This window comes from Aphelocoma coerulescens, chromosome 2 (assembly GCF_041296385.1).
Source record: "Aphelocoma coerulescens isolate FSJ_1873_10779 chromosome 2, UR_Acoe_1.0, whole genome shotgun sequence".
In the NCBI taxonomy this organism is placed as follows: domain Eukaryota; kingdom Metazoa; phylum Chordata; class Aves; order Passeriformes; family Corvidae; genus Aphelocoma; species Aphelocoma coerulescens.
In genome coordinates this window covers 93,187,567-93,201,406 of record NC_091015.1, presented here as the reverse complement: position 1 = coordinate 93,201,406, position 13,840 = coordinate 93,187,567, and the positions used below count along the sequence as shown (strand labels likewise).

The 13,840-nt window shown below is 39.1% G+C and overlaps 1 protein-coding gene across 14 annotated transcripts in view; it reads right to left on the bottom strand.

The window, feature by feature from the left end:
• Window positions 1-220: 220 nt before the first annotated feature.
• The window catches only part of SEMA5A (semaphorin 5A), a 318,019-nt gene continuing 304,399 nt past the window's right edge, over window positions 221-13,840 (bottom strand). For all 14 annotated transcript variants that reach the window (XM_069004052.1, XM_069004056.1, XM_069004053.1 and 11 more), the window contains 4 exons: window positions 11,049-11,204; window positions 9,006-9,053; window positions 6,565-6,776; window positions 221-5,180 (listed from right to left, as the gene is read on the bottom strand). In XM_069004052.1, the coding sequence (XP_068860153.1) occupies window positions 5,061-5,180; window positions 6,565-6,776; window positions 9,006-9,053; window positions 11,049-11,204 (536 nt within the window). In that variant the 3' untranslated portion in view covers window positions 221-5,060. The remainder of the gene's footprint in view (window positions 5,181-6,564; window positions 6,777-9,005; window positions 9,054-11,048; window positions 11,205-13,840) is intronic.

Genomic DNA, 13,840 nt, shown 5'->3' with positions numbered 1-13,840 from the left:
TTTTCACTTTTGCCTACCCTTGCTTCTTCTGGGGCTGAAGTTGTTGCCAAACCTCCCAGGTTTGCATATTTTCCTCTTTGTACCATCCCAGTTAGAGAATGTCGTCGCATGGCAACACAATGTAAAGCATTCATTTAGTGACACAGAACAGTCTAGTTAAAGGCTATTTCAGCCACACATGCATTCATTTTTGTGGAGAAGAGCAGACAGAAAAAAGGGAAAATGTCCACAAATCCCACAGTCCTTCTTTATTTGGAAGAATGGCTTTTAAATGAAGTCAAGCAGTATCTTGTTTTATCATTCATTTATTTAGCAAAGAAAGGAATGAATTCAAATACCCCACACAATGAACACATATTATTCCCTGATATCAAGATGCAGATTCGTTTGTGAACAATTTTAAATGAATCTGTTTTCTTACTATTGAAGTCATCTTGTACTGTGCATGGATTTGTGCAGAAGCAATACATTTTGGGGTCAATTCTGTAAACACACTAAAATAAGTAACTTGTTACATCTATACCATTGATTTTTACTTACGTGATGAGTAAAAATTATACTCAAGAGCCTAGCTTATGCCAGCCTAGGCATGGAAATGACACTGCAAATTAGAAGTATATCTCTCTAGGCTCACTGCAGTGTTGGTGGAGAGACACAAGCCCTCATCAGGATGTAACTCTGCCCATCTAAGTATGCTTTCCTAGACAAGACATAGAGGATGCTGATGGCAGCTACAATCAAAATTGGCCAGATGCCTCAAGCAGAGCGCGATAAGCTTGGACCAAACTGTTTACAGAATTGATCTCATACAGCAAAGCCATTATGCATACAATCAACATTAGGAATGTGCTCATGTTGTGCCGATTTTATTAAAACTGGTCCCACATTTAAAGAAGTGAATATATTCATTCAATAATTATGAGGAAAAAAATATTGAAGCATTTAATCCTATTAACATTTTACTTGCATCTGGGACCTCTTAATCTCTTTTCTGGTTTGAACAGCCATATGGTCTGATGCTCTGAGAACTTTCTTCACTAACATGTGTGTTTCAGTAGCTCTTGACTTGTACGCTGGCATGGTGTTTTCCCAGAGGCTGTTGTGGAGCTCTGGTAGAGCTAACTAAATGCACAGTATCCTACACCCATGTGAGACTTTAATCAGTACTGCTTAATAGCCTGGAAATCAAAGCCGTTTAAGCCCCATTCTTTCTTCCACTCTCTTATGAAATTCCTAATCCTAGTCAAAAATCTCTTGATTAGTTTTAGCCAAACCACACTGCTTCAACATCAGGTGACTGCAAATGGCTGGAAAAGCTTCTACATAGAGTAACTTAAAAAGGTCATAAAGATAATCAGACTCAAATCAAAGTCCAAGATATATCTGCAAGCACAGGAGTCCATTTTTTAAGCAACTGAGGAACATATGCAATGATTCAGACATAAAAAAATAAGCACAAAATGTGTACTCAACCCTAGTTGTACTTTGGGTTGGCCAATGAGTGTATATACCATGCAGTATGTGACTGGCAATCTTGGTTCCTCCTCCCTCCATGCAGCAGGGCTACACAGAAACAGCTTTACCTAGGGAATTTTCATTTATCTGCCAAACTGTTTGCATTCCAAATATAAAAGCATTTTAAAATTTATGCCATCAGTGTAAACACAGTTAGTAATATTAATTAATGGCATCAGAGGTAATATAATTATTTATCCAGGATAGATCACTTTATCGAAGAGAAAGGATGAACTATATTTAAGCACAGCATTTGATGAGCAAGGGACTTGATTTGATTTTCCCTTTCAAAGAACCAAACAATGCTTTCATAACCAAATTTTATCCTTGAGAAAATTTGAGAGCTCTGTTGGCTTAAACAAGGTTTGCAGGAAATGCCCACTTGTTATATTTTTGACAAAAAGACAAATAAGAGCTTTCATGAAGAAATGGATATAATTTAATAGGGGACTTGGCAGTGCTGGGTTAATGGTTGGACTCAATCTTTTACATCTTCCAACCTAAACAATTCTATGAAATCTGCTTTTCACCAAAATGTGTGCAGCCTATTTTAGAAAAGTAAGTTGAAAATTAATAGAGACTCCACTTTGCTTTGCTCCATGTACTAGGAAAAGCTGTACTAAGCTACCTGGGAAGCTACATAGAATTCAGAAGGTGAAAATACTGATACAGGCAGCGCATCTGGGGTCCTCTAAAATTACCTAAGACACAAATATCTAAAGGCTTTAAAATCTGTTGTCTTACAATCGAGCTTGACAAGGAGCTCTTGCCATCAAGTTTTCCTCATTTAAGTGCTGTGAAATTTCCACGTTTATTCTCCTGCTTCAGAAAGAGTTTTGAATATATTTCTGCCTGTGATATAGAACAATTAAATCTAGGAAGCTAAATGACAAAGAGAAATAATTAAAAGAAACACTTTCCTGACACGTTGGCATGGGAGCTGCTCAAAGATCTGGAACACCTGAAATACTCCCTTGGGAGAGGGAAGTGTGAGCAGACTGAGCATCTGCTAAATGCACTTCTAGCTATGATCATGCAGACTTAACCTAGGGTACTATTATCACCCATATAACACGTATCTAATGTATGTGTTTATCCATGAAAAGAACGGAAAATAGGTGTGCCTCAAACTACTGAAGACTTAGGAAAAAAGATAATGTCAGTAATTTTAATTAAAAAAGGTTAAAATAAAAATACATAGTTCAAATATTTTAAATATATTGGTCTTAAAACTAATAGTCTAAATATAAAATCCAGAAGTTGGACTAATGTGCTCTTAGTACAGGGGCAGAAAGGAACAACGTTGCTCATATGTGTGTATGTACATGTGCTGCTTTTTCTTGGCAGTAGCAACAATATAGGTTTTATTTTACCTTATTTAAATATAAAATCTATCTTTTGGCATGAACACAGTAATTCAAATACCATACTGCTTATGACTTGGAGAGTTTTCTCCCCTCTATCTCTTGCAAAGAAAATTTTCTCTTACCCAGGGCAATCAGCTAATTTATTCCTGGAAAACCAAATCTAATGTACAGTAAAAAATCACAAATTATAGAGACCCAGCATTATTATACTTTCTGGAGATGAGCTGGTGTGAAGGTGAGGTGCTTTCATTTGACTGAGTTAGTAACAGGGAGAACTACTCAGCTGGAAAAAATAGGCAGCTGAGCTTAATTACTTTCCTAGATAGTAAATGTGTGTTCATTTTACTGCATAGCATTTTAAAGACCACTTTGAATTTTTTCATTTTTCTGCAGAACAGATTGGAAGCATAGTGCTACATTCAGATCTATCCCCATTCAAATATGTAGCTCACTGCTATCAGTAGATACAGTGTTTACCATTGCTATGTTTCTTGGTACTTTTTGATTTTTTTCATACATAGTTGTGAATAATTTTAATCTATACATGTTTCTTCTCTATTTGTCTATCATAACATAACCTAATTAGCAAGGGCTCTAAACAGAATGGAAACATTTCCACTCTGCTTCTCCCTGCATGCCTCCCTAGTAATCTAGTGCAATGGTCTTTGCTTTTAGCAAGAAAATGAAAGCCCAGTTCTTTAATCCTTAGTATTCACTTATAATTTCTTCTCACAAGCTTCTGAGAATAGCAAATGCTTCCTTGCTACTATATACTCTGGAAAATCTGACTCAAATCCCTGCAACTTTCTTTTTAGGTATACATCTGGAATTTCAGACACAAAAATAACAATGCCATGAATGTGGGTGAAGACAGACAGAACAAAGAAAAATTGCATAAAACTTCGTCTTTCCTCATCTACCACTAAAAAAGGAATTAAAACTGATAACTTAAAACTCAAACAGTACTTTAAATATTTACACCAATGAAGTCCAACAAGACCATCACTTAAAACACCAAAAGAATGTTCCTCTAGGAGCTGACTGATGCAGGTCAGACACCACAGCAAGATGAGACAGCCCTTTGCAAATATATCTATGTTCTCTGAGCCAGCTTTGTTTGTCAGACATGTGCATATAAAGTAAAAGCTGGAAAGAAAAAAGCAGACCTTTGATTATGCCTACATACCCCCAAGATCCAGAGAGGGCACACAAAACACGGTGCAGCTGCACTGTTCTGTGGCCACGGCCATCAGAGACAAGTGTGTTCCATGCACACGCACCAGGGAGAGGAAGCCTGTGGAATGCCACAGCAAACCCGCGTGCTGCAGCAAGGCTGGTTTACTACAGACACAGAGAAAAACCTCCCAGAGTGCCTCTCCCATCTGCCCTCCTCCCTTGGCCTCCCTGTGGGACATGCCCTTCCACACCCTCACAAAAATTAAACTGAACAAGGTGAAGGCTTTATGTGACTGGGCTCGGCTTGCAACTGCGAGCCACTGACCCCGGAGGTGTCCGGGTTAATTACAAGACTGTATCCCTTGGTACAGCCTTAGTACTTCTCTGCACTCTGAGCAGCTGAACTGCAGCCAGAGTGATTTACAGCCCAGGAAGATCAGACTACAGAGCCCAGAGCTGTTGCAGAGGATCACTAAACCACCACATTTCTTCTTGTCATCCCCAGCACCTTGTGAGCTTTTTTTGGCAGTGTGAGCTTCAGGAGACTGCACAGAGGGCTAACAGCAAAGATCCCTTTTTACACCCCAAGGAAATAAAAGACAACACCTAAAAAGAAAATTAGATTTGTACTCCTGGCACAGGTTTAAGGGGTAGCATTATTATTTCTTTTTAAAACTCAGGCATTACTTAGTCACTTGTTAGAGAAATATGAGTGGAAATTTATGAAACTGAGCAAAGCAATGCAATCCTCATGAGTAGTCCAGCAACACCGAGGGGCTACAGCTGCCCCTGACACTGAAGGCCAACCTTGCATTCTGCAAAGAAAACATCATGTCACAAACAGGCAGTTTGGGCTTTTGGCAGCAATGGGACATTGATGGCTTGGATCGTGCTTGAAATGTCTCTGAACTTCATCTCTGAAGCCTCAATCACATGAGCACTCGAGTAGCACAGGCCTTGGGGACTGGGGAGTTACAGGAGGCCAGAAAATGCACAAGCCCATTAGTACTCATCATAATTATTGAAATCTGTAAAATAGGTATTAGAATAAGTCTTTGCAGTAAGATGTGGATTGAAGTATTTGTTTCTCTCCTCTAGAATCAGGTTGTTTTTGTTAAATGCCTGGGAAGATAAAGAAAAAAAAAGAAATCAGAAAATGAAAAGAACATAGGAAAGGTAACCACCAAGTGCTCTTTCACCAAGGCACTTTTTGTGGCAAGTATCTGTGTATACTAAGCCAGGCAAAAATGCATTGAGAAATACCTGTGCATTTACAGAAACTTGCATTTGCAAGAAGTATCTTCTTATGTAATAACATTCCTACAGAAATAAATTCTACTTAATAAAGCCAGTCATTTTCCCCCCAATATTACAAAACTAATTTTATGATTCTATGAATATTTTTAATCATATATACGCAGTTCTTCCTATTACAATGAGTCACATACTATCTTTCTACTGAATAAGAATTATTTCCTCTTTACTGCATTAATTCCCTGATTTTCAAGTGGCAGAAATGTCTGAAGGCCTTAAGAGCATAAATCCTGTTTTTTTTAAAAAAGTAATATGGGTATTTAGAATATGAATTTTCAAATGATTGTTTTTTTCTTATTTCTGTAGCTATCTAGAGAGATGATTAGTGGAATTTGAAAAAGTTTTAAATTAACTTCATATTGCACTGCCAACTAGAAGATCCAGACTTTTCTTGCTGTTTTTAATGAATTTCATTAAAATGTCTTTAATTACAAAGAAAAATGCATAAATTAAGAACTGGATTATCCAGGTAGGATTTAAGAAAAATCCTCATTTGCAAAAAAGCTTTGCAGCTGCATGAACAAACTGTGTAATCTGGAGATACTGAACTAGGCATTTCCAGAATGCACATCCTTTCTTAATTCAGTGGATCTGAAAAGCAGAGTTATTTTAAAAGGTCACAAAAAGAAAACAGCACTTTGGGAATAATGATGAAATAGTATGGATATCATTATAGACTCTCAGTACCTCTGTCCTGCTTTTTCACAGAATAGGTTGGGTATAAACACTAGCTGACAGTCTGACCCAGAATATATTCAGCAGATACATCTCCTCTATAGAGATATAGTGCAGGAAGATGAAGAGTAACCTTGATATTGGGTCATCAGAGCCAAAGGATTTTCTTCAGTAGATGCCATGGTGATTGCTAATGGCCCTATTTACTTCTTGAACAAGCCACCAGGGAACACAATTAGGAAAAAAAATCCCACAAAAGGTCTTGAGTGATTTGCTTTTTCCAGGAAAGCCTGCTGTATAAATTATACACACATGCAAAATCCAACTTCCTGCCTAACAGGGATTGATGAGTAAAAGGATCTGCAATTACAATACCTCAAGTGAAATCTACTTTTGTCATTAACAATCAGCGTAAGTTGATCTCAAATGCCACCGCGGAAAAGCAGCAAGGAGAATTCTTTTGATACAGCAGAAATGTTGTCTAGGTGCATTGAGTAGCTCCCAGCCCTCTGCTCACCTTGATGGCTTCTACAGAGTCATATTTGTCCAGTTTGTTGATGTGGTTGGTGATGCTGGTGTTGAGCGGAGCGGGCGACACCGGGTGGATGACAGTCGCGTCGTGGGACTGCTGCTGGTACCGCTGGCAGTAAGTGTAAACAAGCAGGGTGAGAAGGCAACCAAGGATTGAGCTACTTAATCCCACTGCGATCATGTGGAACATGTTGAACTCTGCAGAGAGGAGAAAAGAAGACAATCTTAATTTTAAGGCAGTAGCAGTAAAAGCTTCAGCTCGGGGAAAAATGTAGACAAGTGTTTGATTCAAATAAGGATAAGGGAATTTTCATGTTTCCCTGAAACCTCTCAATTGCAATGGTTTATCCCTACAGTAGTAAATTCATTTTGCTTCCCTGAAGATTGTAAGAATCTTAGATACCCATATATTTCTGTAAGTATTGAGATCTTTGAAAGATGCTTAAACAAGTTCAGAACACAAATAAAAGAAAAATTAATTGCATTCTGTAGGTTTGGATAGTTCATCATTTTTTTCTTCAGACTGTCTAACAAAGCCTTGTTATATAAAAATTATGTATATAGTGTACATACATAGCATTTTTCTTTCAGTGAACTAAAGTATCACCTCCTCTGCTGCTATCACAGTTCTTTCTCTTATACATAGTGACTCGTGGCAGAACTGACAAAATCCTGATATCTTTGAACCACATTCCTGATTCTCATAAATGTTTTCCATATCCCTTTTATAGGATGCATGTCCCAGAAGCAGCAGCACCTATTTTTCCATCCCTGCTTTTATTCTTGCTGGTTACCATTCTTTCTGTATCTTGGCCAGTTTGTTCCCCTCTCCAGCTCTTAGAATTTTTTCTTTATATAAGGGGGAGTAAGGAAGAAATGGTAGTAGCATTTTAGGGGAAAACTGGAAGTGGTGAGAGATGGACTCATTGAATCTCAATATACTTTTAAGCACAGCAGCCAGAGAGTGCAAAGTCAACAACTGAGAGCCCAGCAGTCTCCTTTCTGCTCTTCTTTTCAAAGGTCTGATGGGATCAGACCATGGGAAATGCTCTCCACCTACACAAGGATTAAAACTGAGAGGAAGCCCATTGCTGCATGAAACTGTAGAAGGGAATCTAAAGCACTATCATCCTCTGATGTTGCTGAACAGAGATACCAGGTCAGATATGGCACCAGTAGGATTAGCTCAAAATAAACAAATTATATTGCTTTCCATAGTTATTTCGAACTGGAGCTGTGCTTTTTGATTAGGAAAGAAGTATCACTGCGAAGCTCATGTTGGAAATTTCATCTTAACATGACTGAAAATTTGTTTGCTGTGGCCTTAATGTACAAATTATGGATTTTAAGCTGATATACTGGTGCTAGTCTTAAAACCATCTGTCAGATCCTTTTCACTGTAATACAGAAAAATGGGCTGGCACATGGTGCTAATTTTTTTAAAACCTAAGGTAGGACCTTTACATGCCTACAGAGTACTTAGAAACATGAACTAATATTTAGGTGACCCAGTTGACTGTGTCAGTATATCAATCTATCACTGAAATATCCTTCTACATCTTTATGAGAGTTTTCTAGTACTGTAGAACTTGGAAGAATGTTGTCAGAGTACTACTGCTAATTAGCAAAAAAATCAAATTACATTATCCTGGCTCAAATAACAAGCTACCATATGCACAAGTACCCTTGCACAACCTCTGTGTTTTCATTGTCCTTTATTAGGTTAAAAATGAAGCTTATCTGTGCACGGAAGAATACTAGAACTGGCCAGAACTATTACCATGACGACACAGACTAGGCGTGATAGCTCAGCACAGAAACAAAAAAAGTCCATTTTCCTTTTTCTTTTCTTCTTCTTGTTTAGTGGCTTTAAAAGCTTTTCCTTTCAAGATTGGTTTTGCTAGTACCACGACTCTTCAGAATGGAACCTTTTATTTACTTTTTAGTTTTGTCTCTGGCAAGGAAGCTGAAAATGAGTCCCAGATAGAGTCTGAGCTATTAAATAGGTTAGCAGGCTGGTTTTCTGCTGTTTATTTGGAGTCCAAAAGAGGTTTGTGGACTTATTATCCTGAAAAAGGTGAAGCAACTTCACAAATTTTGACCTACTGATAACCACATTATTACAGATATTTCTTTTTGAGTACAAGGGTGACTGCCACACTGAAAAAGAAGAAAATACAAACATCCAGTAATGTGTCTTCTACTCTCAAAGGTCACCAATGACAGATGGATATTTAATGAGAAATCCTGTAGTAACTATATTTTTCTGTACAAGTAACTACTTTTTTTCTGTACAAGTGTAAATAATGAGAATGCAGCATTTAGACAGTAGAATAATGCTAAGGGAGTGCAAAAGGTGAAACAAAAGCAAAAAATGGGGAATCAATATTTCAGCATTTAATAGACATCTCGAGCTGAAAAGCTTACCGCCACATCGTTTCTCTTCTATGCTGCTGGATCGTGCCACAGATATTTCTAGAAAAATAAATAAACCACTCAGGCCAAGGAGAGAAAATATTACCAAGAACTTCTAGTCAGATTAACACAGTAAGGATTTAAAAATTCTTCCTATTACATCCACTTCAAATTAAAGGTAAAAGATATTTTTACTGTGTGGTAGAATTAATAGAAAGGACCCATGACATCTTCAGGTTCCTTATTTTCCCAAGCAAAAGCAGCAACTTATTTCTAATTCTTGCCTCAAAACATCTCTGGAATAAAAAGGATGAAATGCCCATGAAAACATTCTTTGTGGAGTTTAGGCTTGTGGAGAAGGAGTTGATTTACTGAAGTAAAATTAACTACAGTTTAATTACCTTGCACTCAAATGGGCTCATTACTTCTACAAGTCACATCTAGCACTAATGTGAAAAGTGGGAATTTATACATCTTCAAAAAAGAGGACTGCCAATTTTATAGGTCTCAGTTGTAAACTAATAAAATACAATTCTAGCTTGTATCCTTAACATTTTTACTTTGAAAATACAGAATAAAATCTGTTGGCAATCAAGTTTTTCTACTCCTTACTTCCAGACCATGGTTTGTATGAAGGGAAGTTCTGCCTTACAAATCAGTCTCTTGAACCCCTCTGAAAGGATCAAGAATCATGTGTATACAAGTGGGGTAGCTGACACAGCATACCTGGATTTCAAAAAAGCAGAATTTTAAGTTCTTCGCAACAAATTTCCTTTCCAAGCAACAAATGAAGCGAGGGAAAAGATACAGAAACTGGCTAGTACTATGTACCCAGTTCTTACAAGAGAAGAAGGTTGCTACTTCTGCCGAAGAGCTAGGGAGGAAAGGAGTTAAAGGACCTGGGCTAGTAAAAGCGAGCTGAGTGAACCAAAGAAAGCAAGATAGATTCCCTAAGGTGAGAGTAATGGGCACGACCTTATCTGCTCTGTTACTGGTAATGTGAGGAGGAGCAGCAAACAAACCAGAAGGGCAAGAGACATGGTGGCTTGCTTCAGATTCTGAAAATGCCTACTTTCCAAAACAAGATGTAGAGCTTATACTGGATTAAGCTGCAGATTCACAGAATGTGAATATTAATAGAGCTTCAAAAGCCTTAGAAAAGGGAAAATAGTGTGGGAGTTTGAGCATTATGCACCATCCATTAAAACAGCATTTAACTTTGTTGATGTCTTCGTTACACTGCACTAAAGTTTACTGCACAGTCACACAAAGAAAAGGTTTCTGCACTGAGTAAATGCAGCTACATTTCAAATGATAAATTAAAATGTAAATTCTTCTGTCTGTGAAAAGACCCCTAGCTTTTTTTAATGTACATAGGGAGAAAGTTGACTGTTAACAGCAGTGCATTGTGGCCACTCATACTGTTGTGCGGATTTAAATGACTGCTGTGATTTAAAAACAAAAGTACAGTCATGAGTTTTGACAAATACTATAGAATAATGCATAACGTGACTATCCATCAGGTACTTAGCAGTCATGGCGGAGATAAGGACTGTAGGCAAAGCCAATAGTAATTACCTTTCTGAGCAGCTAATTATGTAAGGGACTCTCTGAAATGATTTCCAGATTAACAACCACAGAACCCATTTTGTACATGCAAAGCAGAAAACCTATAGCAATGTTTCTCTAATAATCCTAGTCTCAAAACCACTTAAAATAAAAAGCAAACTATTTCTACTTGCTGTGTGTACTCATCCCCTGCTACCAAGTAAGATGTGAGGGACCTGCAGAATGCTGTGACAGTGACTAACCAAAGTCCCGGGCCGTGACAGTAGGGACAGCTCCACAGCACTGGGTGCCATGGGACTGATTTTTATGTAGACACCAGATCTAACAACATTGTCTCTACACAGCAGACCAACATCCTTGTGCTGACTACAGGCAATTTCTGCACCAGCTCATGGATCTGCACAGTGCAGTCTCAAATAGTGCTATGCCTTGGTCCTGAAATCTTGAGAGATTTCACTAATCCTTCAAGGAGGTGGCTGATCTCACCTGGTATAAGGTTGGAGTCCACAGCACAGGCTCGGCTCTCTGTGGTGTTGCCCGTGCACTGGCTGCCCACAGGAAACAAAATGATGCACTGACGAGTGCGGGTCTGGAAGCCAGACGAGTCACAGTCAGACCACTGGGACCACTCGGACCAGCTGTCTGCAACAGGCAGAGAGGGACACACATGCAGGCACTGAGATTAAGGAGTTCAAGTACACCGAGTGAGACAGAAAAAGCTCATATTTCTAAGTTAGGACAAAAGGCCTCCTTCACAGCTACCACCACCTAGAAGAGGGCAGCTCCTTCTTCCCGATAAAACAAAAGCATTTTGGCTTTGGCAGAAGTCTCTGAGATGGGGAGTGTGATTTGCTGCAGACATATCGTGGTTTTGGCTTCTGCCATAGCCTTTGTGCGTAGAAGTTAGAAGCTGGGGGATTCTGTGGGGGGCGACTGAAAGCATGATAGCTGTAGAATTAATTCCAGTCTAGGTCATTAGGGTGGACAAGGCCACTGTATTTTTTTATGTACCTGAGAAGTAGCAACATAAGAGTATATATTCCAATCTGAAACAGGATGTGTATTTAACCACAAAAATAATAGCATCTTGAAGATTTTTTTAAGTTTTCTTTTGCTATTTCAAGTCCATCTCTTGGCTGCAGATTCTCCTCTTCCCCATTCAGTTTGTCACCTTCTATTTATTTTCTGTATTTCTTCCTCTCCTCATGTAGCTTTGATTAAGATTCTTTTATTTCATGCCTGTGTGACCTCAGATGCTTTCCTTAAATGAAATGAACTGATCTCATTCCCATGAGGTGCTGTGAGTTTACTGCACTCAGCATTCTTACAACTCAAGGTGAAGCCTTGCCTTCATAGGAGTCTTCTGATTTTGGCAAATATAGTAAAGACAGAGCTCAGGTACACTTCCTTTCTTCTGCCAGCTTTTCCAGAGAGATAGATTTTATGGTTTTGATATGGAATAAATAGTTCTACTATCCCAAACCAAACTTGTTTCTACTTCAACATTTTAAGTGATTTTATGCCAATATGAAGCAAATTTACAAATTTCTTTTTGCTTCAGATGAAAAACTGTATTTTCTAATTTTGGGTCAGATTAAAGAACATTACAATTTGTAATGCAGCTTTTTTACCATTTGTAGTGAAGCTTTTCTATGCTGTCAGTCAGGTGGAAAGTTAAGGAAGTTTTACACTCTTTGGGGCCCCTTCCAATACATTGTATAATTCCAGCATACAAGGTTCACATTTACTCATTACTTTGCCCTTGTTCACACAGGAAAGAAGTTAAAACTCTCAGCCATCTAAAATTTAACAGACTCCAGCAGGAATATTTGAGATTGCAGTCTTGAAAAATGCCAAGCAATAGATGTTGTCAAATACACAGATTTACTTAGCAGGTCAGGTAAGAACCAGGATATCAATCTTTATGAACAATTAGCAACTGTCCGGATGAGGTCTTCTTTGAGCAACAGGACAAATACCTCGATACAATCAGCTTGTGGGATCTTGTTATTGTGAGTGGCAGAAATACTCAGCTCTGTCCTTTGGCTTTTCTGTTTCCTAGGAGAGGTCCTGGGAGGGCCTCATATGCAGAGTGAGTACTAGAAGCACACAGGCGGATGCCAAAATGTAGTTCAATCCTAATTCAGGGGGTAGGAGAGCTGAGGTGGGAGTCTAGCAAACAGACAGGCTTCTTCCTGCTTACTTAGTGTGGCACATCCAGGAGTTGCTGTTATCACCTCCAGTGTCAGCTGCAGGGTCTAAGCAAAATAAGTATATGGATCTTTACTCTAAATATTTAGTAACAATAAAGCCCTGCTCATTCAGGTTTAAAGGAATGTTGCTCATTACAAATCTTGGCCTAGTTCTCACTGGTGGCAGAGAGCATGCTTAAGCCAGAGCCAAGACTCTTGTCCAGTCCTATCCAGTATAATTGGGATATACACAGCAGGTGCCAAAATACTTGTGGGCATCCTAAATGCATCTTGTTGGCTGGTGCACTCTGCAGCCCCATCTCATCCAATGCTTTTGACCTGCCAGATTCTTTGTTGAAGAAGCTACATCCCATGATAAAATAGGAATGTCAGAGTACACACGGGGTCATGCTAAGTCCCAGTCAGGTGACTTGGCAAGGTTACTGTTTCATCATGTTCCTTAGGGGAGCCACATGGAAATACGTGAGTCCTGTGGTGCACCCAGACACTACAGAACAGTAGTCCGTGGGTCTGGTGCCGAGCTGATCAGCTTCATCTGGCACACAGAATCACAGAGGAGGAAAGGAGGGACATCAGTGCAAGCATGAAACAAAGGGTCACCCCTGCAGTGGTGGATCCTCACACCAAACCTGTTTGAGGAGGTTGTTGGGAGCTCAGAGAGCTGCGAAGAAGTAAGGCAGCCAGGATAACAGATGCATGATTTCAAATTGTCAGACCTGCCCTTTGTGGAGCCACTATCTCTGCCGTCACTGGGAAGCTGAACCCATAGCTTTTGCATGCTCTTCTACTGACTCGGCTATCTTGCCCAATTCCTTTGATTTCTGTATCTTCAAAGTATCTGAGGCTCTCTTGCACCTCAGGCAGGCTCCTCTCAACTTGCTCCTCAGTTCTGTGCCAAAGTCATGAGAATGTAAAAGAGAGGGTGGACTGCAGTGGTGTTTAACCTGGAACTGTTTTTCACCTCTAACTCATGACATGTCATGTCTTCTTCGTACAGAGTCTTGGCTCATCTTTGAAGACGGGTAAAGATAAAGCAGTTCCTAAGAGACCCCTTGGTGAAGGCAG